This window comes from Ptychodera flava, chromosome 19, assembly GCF_041260155.1.
Source record: "Ptychodera flava strain L36383 chromosome 19, AS_Pfla_20210202, whole genome shotgun sequence".
NCBI lineage: Eukaryota > Metazoa > Hemichordata > Enteropneusta > Ptychoderidae > Ptychodera > Ptychodera flava.
In genome coordinates, this window is record NC_091946.1 from 21446626 (window position 1) to 21472239 (window position 25614).

Genomic DNA, 25614 nt, shown 5'->3' on the forward strand with positions numbered 1-25614 from the left:
GCACACTAATCTAACGCATACTTCGATTGGCTAAAGATATGCTAATCCAATTTGAAACAAATAAAATCGCTCGTTATAAATTGACCCCTGACTTGACCCCAAAATGGCTTCCTATCATGGACCAGCGCTGCCTCCAGGGTTTAAAACGCGACGGAATAGCGGTAACAACGGAAAAGATGCCGGAGGAAAGGGTACAGGCGGCTCAAGTTTGCCTCCAGGTATTTCAAATGAGAAATTTATAGCATTTCTGTACAGTTTACACGCCTCAGCTTTTCTTTTTTTGTAGGACCGTCATCTGTAGTCTGTGGACCCTGCGCAGCAACGTCACCCGCGGTTTCCTCCAGGTATATTGTTTGTGTTCGGACGCAAAACGGGCACGAACATATTTCGGGGAAGTCCACAGGCTAAATTTACTGCAGCTAGAATACATAACCGCTAGTGCTTCAGGTCTCACGCAAAAATAGTTTAACGCGTAGTACTGGAATTCAAAAACTCAAGCATTAAAACACGGTTTTACGTAGCAGTAGGTCGAACAAAAGATATTCTTGATAATCTCACATAACCATTATTCGTGACGTTTTGAACCCAACCGGCCCTAAAATTTCTGGTATTTAATAACAATTTTGTGGGCTTAGGTCATAGCGATAATAAAGTCCCTACCTGTCATTGTGAGACATGTGTAGGAAACACATTTTTACATTGGAATGCCCATAGTACCTCCATGGCATTTACATGTACCAAAGCGAATAATAGCGTAATGGGGACACATGCTCAATTTGCCAAAGAGTACAGCATAATTGCCCTAAACTGTATACTTTGTATATATAGGGATTAATTGAACATTATTTCAACATTTTGTTCTAATCATATCACTGAAATGTTCATTTGTTGTATATCGATTTTGATAAAATGGCTTGGCCCTCTCTTTCCCCGGGATATTCAGGGATACAGAGAGAAGAGGCAACTGGTGTTTATAGTGATTCTGGAAACAGCAGACACAGCAGAGTTTCACCATCACAAAATACATATGGACCTGCACTACCGCCAGGATTCACACAGGAAAGTGACGATGATGAAGGAGACGTCATAACCATTTCAACGCAATCAGAAAACTTACATGGACCAGCACTTCCACCCAGATACCAGAAGAGAGATGAGACAGAAACGAGAGACGAACATGTCTCCAAAAGGAGTTTGCAAAATACCTATGGACCTGCATTGCCTCCTGGACATACGGAAAGTGACGACAGACAACACAGAGATGACGGAATGTCAAACGTGAGCTCCCATAACACATTTGGACCTGCACTTCCACCGGGATACGGAAAGAGAGAAGGTGGTGAAAATAGGAGCAATCCTAATTCAACATCAGCATCACAAAATTCTTATGGACCCGCATTGCCACCGGACTATAGAAAGAGTGGTGACACTGGCAAAACACATGAACAATTCTCAAACAAGAGTGCACAGAATACTTACGGACCAGCACTACCACCAGGATATGAGGAAAGCAAAGACAGCAAAATCTCAAAGCTGAGTTCACAGAGTACTTTTGGGCCTGCGCTACCGCCTGGGTATGAAAAGCCAGATAACAGTGAAGGGAGAGTTGACAAACCACCCCAAACGGCTTCACAAAATACTTTTGGACCTGCACTGCCACCAGGATATGAAAAGAGAGAGAAGGATAAACAAAGCAGTAATCATGGGATCTCGTCGGACTTGAATAGTTCCTATGGACCTGTACTACCACCTGGATACAGAAAACAGCCTGATGATGATAAAGATGAAGATGTTGAAATGAGTTTGCAGAATGCATATGGACCAGCTCTACCCCCAGGGTATCAAAAGAGACAAGAACTTGAAGAAGATGAAGAAAGGGCATACCCTATTATCACGCCCTCACCCTCATGTGCTTCATATGGACCGGCTTTGCCTCCTGGATATAGGAAAAGTGAGGACACTGGAGGGCGACACATGCACCATGGCAACCATCCAAGTGATGCTGATGATGAGGGAGAGGAGGAGGATATCATCGGACCGATGCCGTCCTCACAACCAATCTCTGAATCTTCAGTTGTGAGAGAGATTGAAGAACGTGCCCGAGCCATGAAAAATAAACTTACGGGAAAGGTAAGGAAGCATTAATCCTCTTTCTCCCAAGTTGTATTTATTTCTATGGTTTGTCTAAGGAGCCTGGTAGCAAGAGGATTAAAAGTATTTTCAAATGTGTTTACGCTCATGTATTAAACACAACTCGGCAAAACTTAAGTAACATTATATCTCGCAGAAGCATACTGGTATAGTTACAGCAATGAGCAGGGTGTATGATAAAGCTCTCAAATACTGGCATATTGATTTTGTGTTACATTTTTTTTATCAACTACTAACCCGCCAACCTTTTGGAATTTTAGTGTACACAAAACAAAGAATTTACCAACTCTCCTCACTATGAATTGAGAAACTTTTCATAGTTTTTACAAATTTATCAGTTTTTATGTATGATGAGAGAATGTTTGAGGGATGACTTTGTACACTAGTTGTAATCCTCCTTTCTCCTAGTATGATTTTGTTGGGACCTGGTCTTTCCTCAAACCTATGGCAGGAATAGTACATGTATAGGAAGGGGTAGAAAAAGACATCGCGATGCATGCACATATTCCTTGGAATTGCATGATGTATTGTTTACACCCTTAAGGTACAACTTTGAGACGGGTACGTATGGTGAGATTAAGGCTGCACAGTTACATGTAGTATAGTAAGGTAAGCACTCATACAGGGCTGACCTTGGAAAGTTTCTACACACTCAACATAAAATTGGCTAACCTATCTAGTATTGTGTTAGATCAAAGCAAACTTATGACTTACATGTTCAAGGGCATTATTTAAATATCTGTGAAGTGGAGAACTTTTGTCTGGAAAATTGCTTCAGGTATACGACTACACTTTTTAAACTTCGGTGATGTACTACTTTAATCTCATTGAATCATTTCATATCATTCTTGCTATCAGGATGAACCCAAAGCCCCTAAGAGGGAATCCTGGATGACTGAACTACCGGAATATTCCAAGGCATTTGGCTTGGGACCCAGAAGTTTTAGGAAAAATGCAGGTCCCTCCATGGAGGATCGCTCAGGATGGACAGATACTCCAGCCGATAAAGCAAGGAAGGCGATGGTATGTCACTTAAATGAATTGAAATGTTTGTGTAGATTTTTGGCTTCAATTTTCTGTTAACAAAATACCCTCTGTAATTAGTCCCCACGGACACCGTCCGGGGGACTTATAGGTTTGGTCATGTCCGTGCGTGCGTCCGTGCGTGCGTGTGTGCGTCCGTGCGTCCGTCCGTTCACGCAGATATCTCAGAGACGCCTGGAGCGATTTCGTTCAAACTTGGTACAAGGATAGTACCCTACCTCATACAGATGCACATCAATTTGTTTCACAATGCAATCAAATTTGGCCGTGTTAGAGGACTTTTTAGTTTTCACCTCCATAGACTCCCATGTATAAGGCAGTCCATAGACTTCCATGTATAAGGCAGTCCATAGACTCCCATGTATAAGGCAGTCCATAGACTCCCATGTATAAGGCAGTCCATAGACTCCCATGTATAAGGCAGTCCATAGACTCCCATGTATAAGGCAGTCCATAGACTCCCATGTATAAGGCAGTCCATAGACTCCCATGTATAAGGCAGTCCATAGACTCCCATGTATAAGGCAGTCCATAGACTCCCATGTATAAGGCCAAGAAAAATAAAATTTAGTTTCTCATCGTATTCATATTGCAAAAAGGATGCAGTTACACAGTTTTTAGTCCCCAAAGATAAAGTCAAGGGGGCTTTTAGATTGGGTCATGTCGTCCATGAGTCCATCCATGAGTCCATCCGTTCACGCAGATATCTCAGACACTTTGACAAAATGTCACGTGACCTTGGTGACCTTTGACCTCGAATATACATATTTGTCCATAACTCAGTAACCACAAGTCCTAAACCTTTCATATATGGTATGATGGGACACCCTATGACACCACATATTGTACCTCATTAATTATGCGCATATCTAATTTTGAGTGAGCCAATAGAGCTAGAGGTCTGATTTTTTGTATATATGGATAACTTAGCAATAAAATTTTTTTGACAAAATGTCACGTGACCTCGGTGACCTTTGACCTCAAATATACATATTTGTGCATAACTCAGTAACCACAAGTGCTACAACCTTCATATTTGGTATGATGGGACACCTTATGACGCCACATATTGTACCTCATTATTGTACCTCATTATGTGCATATCTAATTTTGAGCAAGCAAATAGAGCTAGAGGTCTGATTTTTGGTATATAGGGATAACTTAGCACTACAATTTTTTTTACAGAATGTCGCGTGACCTCGGTGACCTTTGACCTCAAATATACATATTTGTCCATAACTCAGGAACACCCTTCATATATGGTATGACGGGACACCTTATGACGCCACATATTGTACCTCATCAATTATGCGCATGTCTAATTTTGAGCGAGCCAATAGAGCTAGAGGTCTGATTTTTGGTATATAGGGATAACTTAGCAATACAATTTTTTTGACAAAATGTCATGTGACCTCGGTGACCTTTGACCTCAAATATACATATTTGTCCATAACTCAGTAACCACAAGTGCTACACCCTTCATATATGGTATGACGGGACACCTTATGACGCCACATATTGTACCTCATTAGTTATGTGCATATCTAATTTTGAGCAAGCAAATAGAGCTAGAGGTCTGATTTTTGGTATATAGGGATAACTTAGCACTACAATTTTTTTGACAAAATGTCACATGACGTCGATGACCTTTGACCTTAAATATACATATTTGTCCATAACTCAGGAACCACAAGTGGTACACCCTTCATATATGGTATGATGGGAGACCTTATGATGCTTCATACTGTACCTCATTAATTATGCATATATCTAATTCTGAGCAAACCATAGAGCTGGATGACTGTCATACATATGCACATAGATTTGTTCTGTGATACGATCCAATAAGGCCGCCATGTGGCCATTTTATTACGTTTCTTTCATGTCCTGAACTACAGCTCAGACATGTATCAAGCAAATTTATTCAAAAGTATTTTTATCACAGACCTAATGAAGAGGACTCTATCCTCTCTGAGGACCTGTAATCAAAGTACCCATTAACAAGTGGGGACTGTGTCATCAACGATGACTTGTTTTGTTTTATATTGTGTGATTTGCCTTGTACTGTGCATTGATTGATTGCTTCATTTGACAAATTGAAATAAATTATGGAAAAATATCACCGTGTGAAAGTACATTCATATCATAACGTGCCTTTTCAAAACCCAGAACAGTTCCAAACCCATTTTTGTGAAAAAATTTTGCTGTGTTGGTAAATAGTTTTCTAATTAAATTTAGATAGTACCCAGTGGTCATTAGGAACAACCAAAAATCAATTTTACACTGTACATGTATATGGTTCAATCATACAATAACAGGGAAGAATTTTGGCAATGTTCTGGTTGACATGACTGAAGAAATCTGGGCCAACAGTGAACAATTTTGCAAATAAACAAAATCCTAGGGGATCCCACAATGTAAAAATCTATGGAAGGGCCCCCTAAGAGAACCCTGCTGTTTTCATCATTAAGATTGGGTCAAGTGCTCTTCAGATGTGCTTTCAGTCACTGCAACTCTTAAAATAGGAAATTGAAAACTTAAACTTTTGCAAACTTTCCATAAGGAAACCTTAAAGCCATTCATTTCCAAAATCAAGAATAAAAAATCAGATGTCAGATGCATCTTAAAAGTTTTAAGAGTCCAAATATCATTCCAGAAGGCCCATAACTACCTTGACAAATCAAGCTTTAAACAACAACATCCTGTATTCCCATCCCTGGTATGCTCTCTTTATTTGACGTCGGAAAACAATAATTTACATTGAATGTTATTACTTGGTCTTACAATTGCAAGAAGACAAGGCTTCACTGGTTTCAGGATAATGGGAGGTGGTCGAAATGTAGGAATGTTGAGGGCGGAAACCCAGAATTTTGGTCTGGAATTTGCAGTTTTCAGTGTCTTTTCTGCTCACAGGAACGAAGGGAGAAAGGTCAACAGGATCAACACAAGAAACGACCAGAGGCACGTATGATGTCTGAAAGGGACAAACAGATAGCTGAACAGATATCCAGTTTCAACAAGGACAAACGGTCTGAGTCTTTGGTAGATATGCACACAAAAGAAAGGAAACGGAAGATGGTAAGTTTTAAAAAATGACGCTTTGATGTCATTGGTCAGTTACCTGTAACATGCTTACAATGTCACCAATATTTTCACTGATTGGCTTAAATCTCCCAATGCTGATTTGAATAATATAGCCTTAAAGTGACTGGTTATGGGGAAGTTGTATGTACAAAGACGTGTGGTGTTTCGCAAAAGGGAAAGACAATCAAAGTATTTTACATTGTTGTCTACTGTGATACATGTACCAGTAGTTTGGGTAGCTATTTAAAATACAGTAATAGTGTCTTTGAATCTTGAACTGTTATCCTGTTGTAGTTCCATTCAAGTTCTTGACACTTTTGTACAAGCTCCAGAAAAAATTTGAAGGATCACACCGGACGGCCAAAAAGGCAGTAAGTGGGCGGCATGAGAGCGATGTCACATGCGTGTCACCTGTTGACATCGCAACTCTCAGTGTAAATAAACAAAAAGGCTGCCTCCCTCTGCTCTGTATGACAACCGGCATACCAGTAATAGAAACCTGGAGTGTTCTAAAGCATAGGAGAGTTTGGGATTTATAACAATTGTAATAACATATTGTACCAAAAAAAGTTCTTCCCCTGATACGTTTCCTGAGTCCCGCTATCTCTTTTTATGGCGTTCGTTGAAATATGGAGGAATTGCCATGTGTGGTGTTGACTTCTGTGGAAACATCACATAGTTAATGAATGAAGCCTGCTTACATGAACATTCCTACATGTATATTTATCTGAAGGTGGAAAAAAGTGAAACCCCAAAACTTAAGGTTTTTCCTATCATTTGTAAATTCTTGGCATGTGTGTATGATAAATTGGTTATTACCCAACATTGCGTTGTATCAGCATTCACGTCATTTGTGCTGCATCAGACACTCCTCTCCGTCATGTGTCTGATGCGGCACAAATGACACTCAATGCTGATATGACAGAGGCACAGGCTAGATTGGGCCATGAGCTTTAAGTATTGCACCCAAACCTACATGTTTTGGTAATATCTCCCACTTTGCATGTATTTCATGGCCAGGCAAGTTTGTAAAAAATCATGTGAACAGTATAGTATCTCTGTTTTTAAGGGCCTTTGAATCTTCAAATCTCTGTTAAAATGCAACATATGGGATGGGCATGTTGTGCCTCACTGGTTTTAATCAAGTGGACCTGATAATGACAGATGAACTTGACAGGATAAGGGTTTAACTTTACATGTTGTCTGTCTTTGTACACGAAATGTCAATGATTTAACGGTCAGTTGTTGACCATGCTATCGAAATCAAAATGTATATTTTCCTGCGTTTTATGCATTGAAACAGAAAGAAGAGGGATACAAACCAAACGAGAGGCGTCCGTTTGATCGTGAAGTTGATTTACAAGTCAACCGATTTGATGATGCAAAGAAGAAACGAATGATGAAACAAGCTGCTGGCCTTGACAGTAAATTTCAGCATAGCAACAGTGGAGCCTACATATAGATTTCAAGTCAGTTTGCATCGGCATTGCTTTTGCCATGACCTAATTTTTTCATTCATCATGGAACGGTCCGTTAATAATGATCTGACTAGAGACATGCTTGTTGGTTATTTTCTTTGTCACAAGCAAAGGAACTAGTGATCCAAATTTTGAACCACTCTAAAATGGAGGTTGAGCAATAACCTCTTGTATGCAGAATTGTAGTTGAAAGTTGTAGTTTCGTAAAAATCAGTACATGAAATATACACCATTAAAGTCTTTTTTATTGTATTCTCATCGTAAAAAATTGCATCACAAATAAATTTTCATTATTTAAAACTGTCCGCGTAAGAGAAATATCATATAAAAGGCTGATAAATGTGTTATATATTTGGTGTAAAAAGTTGGCTGGAAGTATATTGTTCTGTAGTTGTATGTATCAGTTTGCCAGTGCAGTATAACCTTGTGATACATACTCATATTAAATTTTTAGCCGTCAGGTGCTTTATGGAACCACTTTATAGGTGTCTAGAATTTTTGTCAGTGTCCTTATGGGTGTGCAGCACACAGTACAAGATATATCCCACAATTCTCTCTGATTTTATCATTTCAGAGATTCTAGACTGAAAGATTCCTCGCTGGAGGGCGTTCTCTACGTTTCACCTTTCTAAGAGGGGGTGTAGAGAGCACCTTAACCCTTTCACCACCGTGGTTTGTCCCAAATCCATTGTTTTCTATGGCAAAGTTGGACCTGTATACAGGGAACTGGGGGTGAAAGGGTTAAGTGACTGACCTTTCAGTCTACAGAGATTCCTGAGTGCATTGAAGACATACATGTATCTTCATGGCCCCTGTGACCCATAAAAAAGAAGTAAAGTTAAGCGACTGTTTTGTCTCACTTAAAGGCAAAGTCTTTCAATAAACTAGCATAGATGGCTTCCACTCCTTGTCTACGTTCATACCTTCTAACCTGTTACCAACAAACTTGATCTTCCATGCATTCTTGGGTGAGATTTCTGATGAGGGGCAAACATGCTCAAGACGAAAAAATCATGTTCCATGCACTGCTGCCAGCAATCACAGCACATGCCATAATTCAAATGTTTCAAGTGATTGCACACTCACAGTAGATAGCCAATCACAGCATCGCTACTTCCAAGTGTACAGCAACGCTGCATTGAAAGTAGATTCTTTCATAGCGTCCATTTTTTGTGGGTCACAGGGTTCGTATTCCTAACCACAAGTGACTCTGAAGTGTGGGGAGACTATCAGACCTGTCATGTAAATTTTGAAAGCATAATTGTGAGTGCTGTTTTGTTTCTCATTTGGCAAATTGAATAATTTGATGGCTTGCTCTTCAAGTTGGAAGATATTAAGGTAGAATGTGCCTTTGGGACAGATATTCGGTATCTCAAATTTTGACAATATTCTCTTGACCTTCTCCTTGTGGTGGCTCATTTTGAACCTTATGAAGTATACAAAATTTTCACTTGTTTATTTTTGGGAAATTCGAAAATTTTATTTGTCCGCACAGAGATAAGACAGGGATGGCAGCCATTTTTAATTTCCAATATCAGTAAATGTTGGATAATTTCTTCTTGAGTACCAAAATTTGCAGGGTGACCCAAGATTTTTATTCTTGATTTTGGAAGAGAATTGTATAAAGTTTGCTTGAGGAAAGTATGAAGTGAAGTTTAATTCATTCATTTCGAGGTGCAAACTACCTTAAAGCCCCAATAGCTGAGAATTTTATGCATTATTTTTAGTTCCAGAAACCAGCTCTGGAACTGTTAGTTTTTGCTCACTTTCCTTCTTTCTTTCTTTCTTTCTTTCTTTCTTTCTTTCTTTCTTTCTCTATTTCCGGTATTACTATCATAGAACATGTTATACACAAATTTTACCTTAATTACCCAGAATACATTGCGACACGCTTATGACGTCATCGCTCAGCTCGGACGGGTTTTACGGGCATTTCTTGTGTGTTTATTTATTTATTTTTTATTTTGCATTGCTCAACTATCATTTTGCGTTCAGCTATTAATAATTCTAGCTTTCTTACGCTGTTTTTTGTTGCTTTTTGATTTTATTTTTCTCTGAATACTCGCCGTACGTGGCGCTGTACTGTTTCGCCAGAATGCTAATGAGATAACAATGGCGGCAGTACGATCGCTTCGCTCGCATAGAGAGAGAAAAGTAGGTTTTCCGTAAGTTTACAAGCGCGGCTGGGCACATCGTGTACCAAGGCGAGGTGGGTGTGCTCGAAAACGAAGATCAATGCAAAATTTGGATTCAAAATCGGCTGTTTTGGCGGAGAAACTGCCCGCCGTATTTCTGCGGAGCCACCACCGGTTTTTCCTATATCAGTCTGCGAGGCCGTGTAGTGACGGTAACACAGCCCTGCCATGCAGGGCTAGGCATTCATAGTGAACTGTCTGTCACCGCACCGGCATGCGTTGGCTGCACGTAAAAGCAACTCAACTTTCCAAGATCAAACGGTCAGTATCTTGTGAAAACAGCGACATAGCAATGAAAAATGTTTTAGTCTGTGCTTTTAATCAAATGAAAATGCATGTGGCCTTGGTTTTCAATTTCAACGGCCTAGGTCCGATGTTTCCTCTCGTCTGATCATCGTCGTAAACCACTTTACGGCAACAACTCAGCGCTACCCGTCAAGCGATTGATTTTTGCGTAGGTCAGTGGAGCGAAAATTATTGCTCTGGCTCGCGAGAATGTCATCTGATATACATTTCCATGCGTTGTCGCCCCAGTATGTATCTGTTGCGTTTTTACCGTACATGTAGGCATTTGTAATCTGTGTACTGTAATTCCCCGGACTGCCTTGCTTTTAGTTTTATCATGGTGTTTACTGCTATCAGCCCTTAACTATAGGTAGGTGCTTGAATATTAAAATCCAAAGCACTGCACCTATCTTTGTCACACATTCTCTTGTTTCTTCCGCCGCTCTGGTCTCTGGAACTTCGCTTTTGCTTGCAAATGCTTTCTAGTCATGATTGTATTTTCAAACCAAAGTTGGTTCGTGTAAATGTGCTAATTGAAGGACATGTATAGAAGTATCACTGCTTGCTGATTTGGACCATGCCTACGCATTTTAAAGGATTAAATAATAAACAGGTGCCGCACTCATAAAATGGCTCCTCACAGAAAATTACAAAAATTGCAGTATTTCCTGCACATACATGTACACATCATGATTACAAAAGAAGCAAGCATGATGCCATTTTCTTTACGTTTATAAACATACTTTTATAATGATAGCCAACATTTTGTTGCCGTAATCTTTATTTTCTCTGTCACATGTAGTTTTTGAAAAAATGGCGGGACATCTAAAATGCTGTTAAACCATTTGAATTTACATGCCACTTTCAACACTTATGATAGTGTTATACACTTTCTCAGCCTTCAAGGGGGTCTTATTCAAAGAAAACTTGGAAAAATGGGGAAAATTTGAAATCGGTTGATAACACTCTTGCAGCTATTGTGGCTTTAATGGTGACAACAATTTATTGACTATTTTCAAAGGATATGACCAAAAAAGTACATATTTGTACGAGTCAATATCAGCTGGTATGGCAAATGAAAAATATAGACTTTTTTCAAAGGATATAACTAAAAGAAATGTACAGATTGTTCATTAGAAGATTACTCCAGTTGGTTAATCCAGTAGTTGCCTTTCAAAGGACTTGTGTAGTTCCTGCTAAAGTGTTATTGCTAAGGCCATTATGGAAACTTTGACAATTATCGAATCAATCTCTCTCTCTCTCTCTCTCTCTCTCTCTCTCTCTCTCTCTCTCTCTCTCTCTACGCCTTGTTCATCAGACATCATGAATTTGTCATTTGTCAGATTTCAACTTTATGCTCAAATTAAATGAAGAAAATGTTATCAGAAAGGTAATCTGCAATGGTACAAGTCAGGACTAATGGATGTTTTCTAGTAATGCAAAGTGTGGGTGTACAGGAAGCTTGTGTCTCACTTACAATGCAACATACATAAAATTGGTATGTTTCCCTTGAAGATCATGTGAAAGATTTTGGAATGCACTTTGCTAATGCATTATTGATGTTTTATATTTATTGATGTTTTATATCTCATAAAGATATGTTTAATTCTTTACATTTAATTCATTTTTACTTGACGATCGGGACGTCAATGGAGGGCAGATCAGACATCATCAGGAGTTTGGGAGGGCTTTGCACAAAATACATTCTTTACAATTAATACAATGTCATTTTTAGCTCACATGTTCACACTTGTGAACTAATGTTGCAGCTATGTCAGTGTGTCTGTCTGTGTCTGTCTGTCTGTTGGCCCAATATCTCAAAAATGGCTATTCATATCAGAGTCAAATTTGTTACATAGACTAAGTTTGCAAATGGCAAGAACTGATTAGTTTTTTACTCATTTGCATAATTAATGATTTTAGAAAAAACGGATATACATTGAGAACGACTACTCACAATTTGATGAGATTTGCTACAGATATTGATCACACCAAGATATATCAGCCATGAAAGGTATCAAGGGGTGACATGAAAGATAATTGCTAATTTCAATATTTAATGAACTTTCCTAATTTGAGATATATATATCTGAATGGATTCGATCAAAATTGACAAAACTTGGTATGTAAATCGAAGATACTATGACTTAACATTATATTGAAAGTCATTAAGCATATTTAGTACGGCCATTTCCTAATTTGCTTATTTAAAGAACTTTCCTAATTAGGGATATGTCCGAATTGACTGGACCAAAGTTGTGTGACTTGCTATGTACACTAAAGATACTATTTAACATTGTTGAAAGTCATTCAGCATTTTCACTTCAGCCGACTCCTAATTTGCATGTTTAATGGATTTTCCTAATGATGAATATTTATATGACTTGACCATAGTTGACGAAACTTGCTCTGTTTACTGAAGATACTTTGATGCAACATTATTGAAAGTTACTAAGCATTTTTACATCAGCCAATTCCTAATTTGCATATTTAATGAACTTTCTTATGAAGGATATATATTTTGATTGAAGCCATCAAAGTTGACGAAACTTGCTATGTACAGTAAAGATACTATGATACAACATTATTGAAAGTCATTAAACATTTTTTTACTTCAGCCAATTCCCAATTTGCGTATATAACGAACTTTCTTAATTAAGGATATATCTCTTGATTGATTGATCAAAGTTGACAAAACTTGCTATGTACATTGAAGATACTTCGATACAAAATTATTCAAAGTCATCAAGCATTTTTATTTCGGCCAATTCCTAATTTGCATCTTTAATGAATTTGCCTAACTAGGGATATATACCGGGATTGATCAAAATTGGTAACACATGCTATGTACATCGATGATACCAGGTTAAAACAATATTGAAAGTCATTTCGCATTTTCATGTCAGCTTATTTATGATATCCATATCTAATGAACCTTCACATATTGGCATATATTGCTTGAAGGACTTGATCAAAGGCAATTACACTTGCTATATAAAGTGAAGATACAATGACAGCAGTCGAAGAAATTTAGTATTTTTATTTCAGCTAATTACATATTTGTATACTTAATGACCTTTAGTATTAATCTGTGGTGAATATTGTTCATGAGTTTGATCATAACACTTTCAGTGAAGTTGTAAACATGTGGCAAAAGTTTAAATTTACACATAACTGCAATATAATATTGTGACAGGGTTTTGTGGAATGCTAATTTAAGTGCATATTTGATTTGGAATAATTTCTGTTTAAAGATTTCCAGATATACTCATTTACGTAATGAATAAAAAGTGCCAAACATTCCTACGTTGGTGGCGCCACATACTCATTTACGTAATGATAAAAAGTGCAAAACATTCCGACGTTGGTGGCGCCCTATTCGTATATATATATATATATATATATATATATATTATATATATATATATATATATATATATATATATATATATATATATATATATATATATATATATATATATATATATATATATATATATATATAGGGTTTACACGTGTCAACCCTTAGCCTTGCTCACCATTTTGTGTCTTGTAGGTGACTCACTTTTGTACTCTTGTAATCCGACTTTGTCAGGTATGTAATCTTTGCCATCCGAAGATTTTGATACTGAGCATTTGTACATTGAACATTCATCTTTATGACTATGTAGTCTTATTTCATTTTGACAAGTAATTTCTGTGTTTCTGAGATATTTGAAAATGTGTGGCAATGTCAGCTATGTGCATGTGTATTACTTGGACAGTATACTTTCACTGTGCCACACCTCAGTTTCTTTACTAGTTTGTGATATTTAAACTGTAAGCCATGCCCACCATTTTGTGTCTTGTAGTGTTTTGGCGGCCGTCTGTAATAAATGTAATGTGTGACAGCTGACAACCACAATTTACGAACTATTCGTGTGTTTTTCAAGACGCCCCATCTCAACGCAGTTCCCAACTTGCACCCTCACCCTGAATGCTTGTTGGCGACCTTAACAATATAATGAAACACGTGAGCATTTTCAGTTCATATCTGGTTTTACTTGACGATCGGGACTTCGACAGAGGGCCGATCGGATATCATCGGAAGTTTGGGCGGGCCTTGCAGGAAATACATCATCTACATTTAAAGCCGCAATCATAGCTGCGAATGTGTAATAAACCGATCTCAAAATCCTCCCCCTCCCGTTTTCCGACTTTTCTTTGAATAACACTCATTAAAGACTAAAAAAGAGTATAATACTTTCATAAGTGTCGAAAGTTGCATGTACATTCAAACGTTTTAAGATCATTTTACATTTCCCGCCATTATCAACAGAGAAAATAAAGGTTACAACATCAAAATATTGGCCACCGCGTATCGTGCTTTCAAGTATATGGCACCATGCTTGTTTCTTTTATGGTCACGATGTGTATGTGCAGGAAATACTGCATTTGTCGTACTTTCCGTGGGGGGCACCGTTTTATAAATGCGACTTCTCTTTATTATTTAAAATGTTAAAACGCGTAGGCATGGTCCAAATCAGCGAGCAATGATACTTGTGTACATGTCCTTCAGTTAGCACATTTACACGAACCAACTTTGGTTTGAAAATAAAATCATGAAAATAATGCATAAAATTCGCAGTTATTGGGGCTGTAATGCATTTTTTCATAAAATGTCCACACGAAATATACACTTAACTATCGGGACTTCGTCGGGAGGGACGATTGGACATCATAGGGAGATTGGGCCGGCCTTGTACGAAATACACCGTTTTCATTTAATACGCTTTTTCATAAAATGAAATAAATGTAAAAAGTGTATGACGTGCAAGCCCATCTAGACCAATCCCCGATCTTAAATGTAATTCGTGCAGAACTTCCATGTAATAAATGTAATACATGTAAAAATGTATTGTAAAGAATGTAATTCGTGCATGCCAGTCTAGACCTAGCCCGAATCTTATAATGCAGTTCGTGAAGAACATTAATGAAATAAATGTAATACATGTAAAAATGTACTAAATGTAAAGAATGTATTTCGTGCAAGCCTGCATCTAGACCTAGCCACGATTTTTTAATGTAATTCGTGCAAACTTTTAATGTAATAATAGAGGAATAGAGGACATTGAGGGAAAATGTAACATGTACACACCTAGCCTATCTAAAGTGACAATGGGCAAGCCGATTAATGACAACCTCAGCCGGTATGTCGAACTAAAAATGCCTGGCGTCGAAAGGAAAATGTCTCGTGTACACCTAAAAAGTATTGTACATAACGTGCCTAATGTGTCTAAAATGCCCATTTTATTTTACATTCTCGAGACTCATTTTAGCTTTCAAAGATGAGAGGAGTCATACAAATACTCTTTTCACATTTGCTTCAAAAATGTCAAATAATAAGTCCAACTGCGGGCCATAGCTCTATGTTAGTCAAAACGAGCTTATGGAATTAAAGATGAGATTAGTTTGATGTTTTGTATAGAAGGATTAAGTATAGTTGAATTAAAGCATGGGAGGATTGGGCGTCATATGAGAGAGGTCAATGTATTTTATATTGCAATTCAATTCTCACCCTTTTATAAGACACATTAACATGTGAAATTTACAATATATGGTACAATTGTTGGTACATACCTTAAATTAAATTATTAAAGATCCATTAGCTGTAACTTTGGTCATTTTTTATTTTATTTGTTTCTGTGTATCATCTGCAGTTTCTGGAGTGAATCCCTGAACCATGGAGAAATTTTTAATATTTAGCTCACAAAAATACCCCATATGAGTATAATCTGCATTGTTATTGTTTAAATTTTGTATTTAGGTCCTGACTAGAATACATTTATCAACAATAACAATGGTCATTTCACATATACAGGCTGTGTTGGCAAGCAGGACACCGAGCAGTGGTCATGATGATCGGATTGCAGTAAAATTCTGTAGTGATACATTGAAACAGAGTAGTGAAAAATTAGTCAACAGTTATGTCCCTTTAAGTGATCACATGTTATATCCATGCATGCACATGAGTTGAGCTGTGACTGTACTGTATATAATGTACGTAAATGAATTCAGCTTAATGCAGTAAGTACTATGAGAAAAAACGTAATACAAATGTTGCAAAATAGTAAAAGATAGCTGTCTTTTATTGGTAAATTGAATATGGTACAAGAAACACAATTTGAACTAATTTTGGATAATTGGGTCTGTATATTTTTCAAATTTCTCAAAAGTGATAGGTGCCTTAAAGCTGAATGTTTCGATACCACAAATTACTCATAAAAACAAGTGTGTAACTTAAAAAGAAACGCATATGAGCTTACATTTGTAGATTAAATCGATATTACTTCACTGTCCAATTGTCCCAGATTAGTTCCAATCGTGTTAAGAGTGTATTTGTAATAAAAGTGTATGCAATAACTGCTGATATCAGAGTTGACTGTAAACAGCTCTGTGAAGTTAAGCGTAGTGCATAGACTCGGAAACAATAACGTGCATACTTTGTACAGGGCCATGCAGTTAGAAGCAAATTATCGGTAGTGACAATAGGCAGAGTAATGGGAGTAACACTGACAGCAGATACTGTAGAAAGGCAGCAAGCACATTTCCATGTATTGATGTTTTATATCTCATAAAGATATTTTTAATTCTTTATATTTAATTCATTTTTACTTCACGATTGGGACGTCGATGGAGAGCCGATCGGACATCATCAGGAGTTTGGGAGGGCTTTGCACAAAATGAATTCTTTACAATTAATACAATGTTATTTTTCACTCACGTGTTCACACTCGTGGACTAATGTTGCAGCGATGTCTGTCTGTCTGTGTGTCTGTGTGTCTGTTGACCAAATATCTCAAAAATGGCTTTTCATATCAGAGTGAAATTTGGTACATAGATTCAGTTTGCAAATGGCAAGAACTGATTAGTTTTTGCTCATTTGCATAATTAATGATTTTAGAAAAAATGGATATACATTGAGAATGACAACACACAATTTGATGAGATTTGCTACAGATATTGATCACACCAAGATATATCAGCCATGAAAGGTATCAAGGGTGACATGAAAGATTTGCATATTTAATGAACTTTCCTAATCAGGGATATATATGTATCTGAATGGATTCGATCAAAGTTGACAAAACTTGGTATGTATATTGAAGATACTATGACTTAACATTATTGAAAGCCATTATGCATATTTACTACAGCCAATTCCTAATTTGCATGTTTAAAGATCTTTCCTAATTAGGGATATGTCCGAATTGACTGGACCAAAGTTGATGAAACTTGCTATGTACATTAAAGATACTATGATTTAACATTGTTGAATGTCATTCAGCATTTTCATTTCAGCCAACTCCAAATTTGCATATTTAATGGCCTTTCCTAGTTAGGAATATCTATCTGACTTGACCATAGTTGACGAAACTTGCTATGTTTACTGAAGATACTTTGAGGCAACATTATTGAAAGTTAGTAAGCATTTTTATCTCAGCCAATTCCTAATTTGCATATTTAATGAACTTTCTTATGAAGGATAGATATTTTGATTGACCCCATCGAAACTTGCTATGTACAGTAAAAGATACTATGATACAGCATTATTGAAAGTCATTAAACATTTTTTTACTTCAGCCAATTCCTAAATTGCATATATAACGAACTTTCTTAAATAAGAATATATATCTTGATTGATTGGTCAAAGTTGACAAAACTTGCTATGTACATTGAAGATACTTCGATACAAAATTATTCAAAGTTATCAAGCATTTTTATTTTGGCCAATTCCTGATTTGCATCTTTAATGAATTTGGCTAACTAGGGATATGTACCGGGACTTTGATAAAACATGCTATATACATAGATGATACCAGTTAAAACAATAGTGAAAGTCATTTCACATTTTCATGTCAGCTAGTTTATGATATGCATATCTAATGAGCCTTCACAGTTTGGCATATATGGTTTGAAGGACTTGATCAAAGAAAATTACACTTGTTATATAAAGTGGTGATACAATGACAGCAGCCAAAGAAATTTAGTATTTTTTACTTCAGCTAATTTCATATTTTTATATTTAATGACCTATGGTATTAATCTGTTGTGAAAATTGTTCATTATGTTGATCATAACACTTTCAATGAAGTTGCAAACATGTGGCAAAAGTTTAAATTTACACATAACTGCAATACACAATGAAACACGTGAACATTTTCAGTTCATATCTGGTTTTACTTGACGATCGGGACTTCGATAGAGGGCCGATCGGATATCATCGGAAGTTTGGGCGGGTCTTGCAGGAAATACATCATCTACATTTAAAGCCCCAATAGCTGCGAATGTGTAATAAACCGATCTCAAAATCCTTCCCCTCCCATTTTCCGACTTTTCTGTGAATAACACCCATTAAAGACTAAAAAGAGTATAACACTTTCGTAAGTGTCGAAAGTGGCATGTACATTCAAACGTTTTAACATCATTTTAGATTTCCCGCCATTATCAACAGAGAAAATAAAGGTTACAACAACAAAATGTTGGCCACCGTGTATCGTGCATTCAAGTAAATGGCATGCTTGTTTCTTTTATGGTCATGATGTGTATGTGCAGGAAATACTGCATTTGTTGTACTTTTCGTGGGGGCGCCGTTTTATGAATGCGGCATCTCTTTATTATTTAAACTGTTAAAACACATAGGCATGGTCCCAATCAGCGAGCAATGATACTTCTGTACATGTCCTTCAGTAAAATTCGCAGCTATTGGGGCTGTTATGCATTTTTTCATAAAATGTCCACACGAAATACACTTAACTATCGGGACTTCGTCGGGAGGGACGGTTGGACATCACCGGGAGATTGGGCCGGCCTTGCACGAAATACACCGTTTTCATTTACGCTTTTTCATAAAATGTAATAAATGTAAAAAGTGTATGACGTGCAAGCCTATCTAGACCAATCCCCGATCTTAAATGTAATTCGTGCAGACCTTTTATGTAATAAATGTAATACATGTAAAAGAAGTATTAAATGTAAAGAATGTATTTCGTGCAAGCCTACATCTAGACCTAGCCACGATCTTTTAATGTAATTCGTGCAAACTTTAATGTAATAGAGGAATAGAGGAAATAGAGGAAAAATGTAACATGTATATATCTAGCCTATCTAAAGTGACAATGGGCAAGCCGATTAATGACAACCTCAACCTGTATGTCGAACTAAAAAATGCCTAACGTCGAATGGAAAAATGTTTCGTGTACACCTAAAAAGTATGGTACCTAACGTGCCTAACGTGTCTAAAATGTCCATTTTATTTTACATTCTCGAGACTCATTTTAGCTTTCAAAAATGAGGGAAGTCATACAAATACTCTTTTCAAATTTGCTTCAAAAATGTCAAATAATAAGTCCAACCAACTAAAGAGGCCATAGCTCTATGTTAGTCAAACTGAGCTTATGGCATTAAAGATGGGATTAGTTTGATGTTTTTATATAGAAGGATTAAGCGTACTTGAATTAAAGCATGGGATGATCGGGCGTCATGTGAGAGAGGTCAATGTAGTTTATGTGGCAATTCAATTCTCACCCATTCATAAGACACATTAACATGTGAAATTTACAATATATGGTATAATTTTTGGTACATACCTTAAATCAAATTATTAAGTGATCACATGTTATATCCATGCATGCACACGAGTTGAGCTGTGACTGTACTGTATATAATGTACGTAAATGAATTCAAAAATGCAGTAAGTACTATGAGAAGAAACGTAATACAAATGTTGCAAATTAGGGAAATATCGCTGTCTTTTATTTGTTACAATGATTATTGTACAAGAAACACAATTGGGATAATTGGATCTGTATATTTTTCAAATTTCTCAAACGTGTTAGGTGCCTTATAGTTTAATGTTTCGATATTACAAATTACTCATAAATACAAGTGTGTAACTTATAAAGAAACGCATATGAGCTTACATTTGTAGATTAAATCGATATTACTTCACTATCCAATTGTCCTAAATTAGTTCCAATCATGTCAAGAGTGTATTTGGTCTTACATGCCATCGTTGATGTTGGCGTTCAATAATTGCTGACATCAGTGTTGACTGTAAACAGCTCTGTTCATAGACTTGGAAACAATAACGTGCATACTTTGTACAGGGCCATGCAGTTAGAAGCAAATTATCGGTGGTGACAATACGGCAGAGTAATGGGAATGACACTGACAGCAGTTACTGTAGAAAGGCAGCAAGCACATTTCCATGTCAGGCATATAAAACCCACTGTATGAAGAAGTCCATTAATGTTTCTCAACCATGTCATACCTCTAACCCTGCTGCCACTTGGTGCTCACTCTGACATAACTGCTTTTGGCACAATCAATATCAACTTCTGCAAACAAAAGCAAATTAGCATTGCATTTTTTAAAGTACGAGCAACTTCCAAGATCAAATGCATGTGAAAGATGACATGTAATGCATGTTGATTTGCTTTCAAAAACCTCACGGCTACTTCAACGACACCGACCATCATGGAATGGTTTAATGCAAATGGTTCATCGTTGTCCTCGTCCCGGGAAGTCATCAGTGATGTGTATGCCCATGATGGATATGAAGTCCAGTGACGAGACTTGTATCTATTCCACTACATGCTTTGTCAGTGAACAATGCCATTTAAAAGTAAACAGTCACCTGTAATAAAAATATGCTTATATATGGTATATATGGTCAAAGGGGCGTTCCTTGGTATTCAAAATGCCCATGTAAGGGCGCTGTTTTTAAAAAGCGGCCACCCGCTTAAAATCTATGATTGGTTAGATTTTCTCTCTCCATGGTAACTGTGGCAAAATTGGAACAGGTGACAGTATACATTTAACAACCTTTAGTTTTGTAACATTTGGCAGGCCCTTAGGCCTCTGTTGCGGAAAGCAGTGAAGATACAGCAACACCAAAATGATGCATTAGACAGTCATGAAATCAGAAATTTGTCCTCCGACTTGATGATTACACCTAGACATGAGTTTTTGTTTTTTGTTAGTGTGTTTCTTTTGGGGGTACAGGTCACTATACGGGAGTTTCTTGGCTCTGTTGGAAGTAATGTATGCTGATACAGCTGTAGGACACATGCTTACGGGGAGAGCTAAATCAAGGACCATATTCTCCTTGAGGCAATTCTGAAGAGTATCATTTTGAATGATTATGGTATGCAGGTCGCTTTTAAACAAGCAGATCACTTTGAATTATGGTTACTATCAACACAAGCACTGTGATGCATCAGTGTAGAATTCACTATATTGGCATCAATGCCAAAACAAAACATTTACAGAACGCTAACTGTATATGAAACAGCTGTAATGAAGAAGCAAGGTAAATATCCGATTAACCGATTATAAATTCAGAAGGAGAGAGAGAGAGAGAGAGAGAGAGAGAGAGAGAGAGAGAATAATTATCCAAATGACTCTGATGGATGATTGATAAAAGACAGGTGATAGAGCTCACACGCAAAGGTCAAACTTTGATTACTTTGACAGAGGTACTGGTGAAATAGTATCGGCACAATGAGGGCACATCCTTCACTCCAACAGAGTCAGGTTGTATCCTGCTTGATGACTGATATTGTGGAAATCCATCAGCGTCATTGAAATATGTTTGAAAATCTGATAATCCTCCTTAAAACTTCCGATCCAGTCAGCTGCGTGAACCTTGCAGCATTTGCCGTGTCATGCTGGTATCGAGTACATATTTTGTTCCAAAATTACACAGTTTGAGCTTGATGACCACTATGTCACTTCACATAGAGAGGGAAAAAATCCATTGGGGGATGACTATTCTCAAGTTCTCAACTTCACAATCAAGTTAGCCGGATGGCGACCCCATCACTCACTGATCACTGTCGATTATGCTTTTTAGAAAGATCATGCAAATGAGTTCATCGCTTAGCCGCAACGCCCGATTGGACCTTGACCCTGTAACTGCTTTTGAGCTGGTCAAATTTACACAATGTAGCGAGAAGGGGGTACGGTTACCACGATAGACATAATTGTCATTTATTTAAATTGCCATGTCAAAATTTTTGTACGGACATTATAATCAATATCAATAAAAACACGATTAGGGAGCTTATATAATGGTGAGAATTACCAACCGATTTCCATTACCTCAAGCACAATAAGTAACTTTACATCTCAAAATTTTCTTACATAACAAGTGTATTTTGGTAGCTAAGAGAATATTCGTCTCAATGAATTGAATATGTACCCTAAAATATAAGGCATTATTTATTTTGTTGTAGAAAAAATTAATCCTTTGATCGATCGATTAAAACACAGCCGCCATCACCAAATTTTAGATAATAGAGAAGAAAAGTTATCTGTGAGTTATCACGCTTTCGTAATACCAACGGAAGCCATTGTGCATGTGTAAAAGGAAGCTGAGAAACTGCTCCCCGAAGTTTCATCATAAGCCCTACCCAATGTGTACACTGGTACAGTATTGCAATACTCAGGGAATTCGAAAGTTCGAACGGGCATTCTGCCTTTGTTTGCCAAAGTATACCGATCGATAATAAATCTAAAACATGTTAGGGACTGGACAGAAATTACAGGGGGATGCCTGATGTATTTAAAAATGACACTGCGCGAAAAATAGTAACCCTTCAAAAGCGTTTGCGCAAAAAATAGTAACCCTCCCCAATTTCCATGCTCAAAAAAGTGACCCGCCAGAGGTTTCAACTGAAACCTCCATAAATGCACCCATAAATGTAATATCGCCCATAAATGTAACAAAAATCAACAATAAAAGTAATAAAAACATCAACCATATTTGTAATAAATTGTAACCATAAATGTAATAAAAATCACCCATAAATGTAATACTTTTCAATCGTAAATGTAAGAAAATCTATTTTGTCATCGCAATTGAAGAATTCGCCCTTAAATATTTATCTATGTGATAAATGAAAGCAGCTCCACACATTAGTCATATCTTAATTGTTTGCGTTCAGTGTGTTTTGTGTATTTTGAAAGTGTATTTTACGTTTCTCTGCTTTGTGTATAGAACTGATTGGCCACGGCGAGACACAGCTGTAGTCTGCGTGCCATTGCAGTCTCTACTCTAGAGTGGAGAGGCTGTATAACACTACGATCCTTTAACGCTGTTTTTCGAAAATTTGGCATACTTTTCCATTTTCAGTGGATAAATCGTGTGGAATAATTGATAGATTGTCTGTATTCCTAGGAATTCCCACTTGAAATTTAACCCTTCACTGGGGATGCTAATTTTGTTCTACTGTGTTCAAGATTGAGTTCGCATTGTGTTTACTAGATTGAAATATACATATATGTTCTCGCCAACATGTTTTGTGTCGTAAGCTTCTGTTAAAAGGTTGTATGTTTCTTTGTTGTTTGTTCTGAGTCGTCTGTTGTAAACTTTGTGTGGTATCACTGCTTGACGAGCTATTTTGACGTTTCCTTATTATGTCATCATTAGTGCCTGGAGTTACTGTTCCACTTCCTTTATCTAAGTATCTCGCCGTTTTCTGATAGTGTTCTCAATGTATTCTATTATGTGTTTCGGAAAGGAAACCTAGTTTCAGGAAAGTATGAAATAACATTACACTTCGCTTACACGATGAGAACATATATGTATATTTCAACTAGTGAACACAAAACGAACGTTTAGTATTTATTCATGTCATTGATAAACAAATGATGATATACAAAATCAAGTTTATTACATATATGGTTGAATTTTATTACATTTATAGTTTATTTGTTTATTAAATTTGTGGTTCCGGGTTGTTATACGAATGGTAGGCTGTTTTATTACCTTTGTGGTTGATTTTATTACAATTGTGGTTAATATTACATTTATGGAGATTATTACATTTATGGAGGTTACAACCCTCCCCCTGCATGTAACATTCCATAGCAATAATGTTTGATATAAATCTAATTTCTCATTTGACCTTTGAACTTTCAAAGAATACTTTTCAGCCTTTAAAAAGTCCCTTTTGTGCAAGTTTCTTTTTCAAGTAATCAGTGAAAATGATCACATCGCCGTGCTTTTTGTAGTAGCTTGACTCACCATACGTCTGCTGAGTGAGTGCTGTCTGATTTCTTGACTGCAGTGGTCAGGCAGAACATCTAATTGGTGGGCGGTAGTTTATCATGACTGCCGGTTCAACTTCAATTTCAAATCCACTTCTAGCCCTTCAAGGCTCATTCCTTTATAGCTCACGTGTAATAATGTCGCAGCAATGTCCGTCTGTCTGTCTGTTTCCTGTTACAATATCTCAAGAACGGCTTATCCGATTAAAATCAAATCAGGTACATATGTTCGGTTTGCAAATTGCAAGAACTGAATAGTTTTAATGAGCGTGGCTTGTATATTTTATGCTCATTTGCATCATTAATGATTGTAGAAAAAAGGATATACATTGACAACAGATTCATACAATGTCATGAGAATTGCTACAAATGTTGAGCACACTAGTATATATCAGCAGTGACTGAAACTAGAGGATGGCATGTAAGTTAAGTTAAAAGCTACTTTTCACATTTAATTAATTTTGCTAATTAGGCATAAGCTTATATCTCAATTGACTCGACCAAAGTTGACAAAACTTGCTATGTATATTGGTGATACCTTGATAACATTGTTGAAGTTATTAATTATTAATTTGCATATTTAACAAACCCTCCTAATTATGGATATATATCTGAATTTTGTTGGTCAAAGTTAACGAAATAGGCTACGCACAATGAAGATCACAATAATAAAAGTTGTTCAGCGTTTTGAGGTCGGCTAATGACTAATTTGCATAGTTATCCAACTTTCCTAATTAGTGATATATATCTGAGTCGACTCAATCAAAGCTGAAGAAACTTGCTATGTACATTGAAGATACTATGATATTTTTTTAAAATTCATTTAGCATTTTTCCTTCAGCTCATTATCAATTTCAATCAATATTTATCAATGTTTACTTATAAATGCACAGATATAGCAAGCTTTGTCTGGAAAGTTGTTTAATAGCCTACCCATCTACCATGACAAGTGAATTAACATTTTTTGGGTGAAATTCCAATATCATATTTGTTGTTCACATCTGCCCTTTCAAACACCCTATTCTAAACGAGTACACATATGTCACATATAAGAGCACAGATTTAGCTACTTTAGTATTGCAAAAACTTATTCATAGTGTTGTGATAGACTGCCATGTAAAGAGAATCAACATTTTCGGTAAAATTCAATTCAATCATATTTCTTGTACACACATGCACTTGTTTCTTATATCAATTATCAAACGTCTATAAATGCAGAGACATTACCAGTTTTATATGGGGGAAAATTATCGGTAGTTTTCTGATAGACTACCACGTATAGT

At 36.8% G+C, this 25614-nt stretch overlaps 1 protein-coding gene across 1 annotated transcript; it reads left to right on the forward strand.

The window, feature by feature from the left end:
- The first annotated feature begins 59 nt into the window (after positions 1 to 59).
- Positions 60 to 12854, forward strand: LOC139118890 (GPALPP motifs-containing protein 1-like). Its single transcript, XM_070682448.1, has 5 exons — positions 60 to 218; positions 944 to 2130; positions 3010 to 3174; positions 6109 to 6273; positions 7583 to 12854. The coding sequence occupies exons 1-5, from the start codon at positions 104 to 106 to the stop codon at positions 7739 to 7741; spliced, it is 1791 nt and encodes a 596-aa protein (XP_070538549.1). The 5' UTR covers positions 60 to 103; the 3' UTR covers positions 7742 to 12854.
- Positions 12855 to 25614: the final 12760 nt, after the last annotated feature.

What these genes read in the sequence shown, in the direction of transcription:
- LOC139118890 (XM_070682448.1), top strand. Translation starts at nt 104, where the DNA reads ATGGCTTCCTATCATGGACCAGCGCTGCCTCCAGGGTTTAAAACGCGA. An exon ending in AAAATAAACTTACGGGAAAG is followed by an intron (nt 2,131 to 3,009) that starts GTAAGGAAGCAT and finishes TCTTGCTATCAG; the next exon opens with GATGAACCCAAAGCCCCTAA. An exon ending in ATAAAGCAAGGAAGGCGATG is followed by an intron (nt 3,175 to 6,108) that starts GTATGTCACTTA and finishes TTCTGCTCACAG; the next exon opens with GAACGAAGGGAGAAAGGTCA.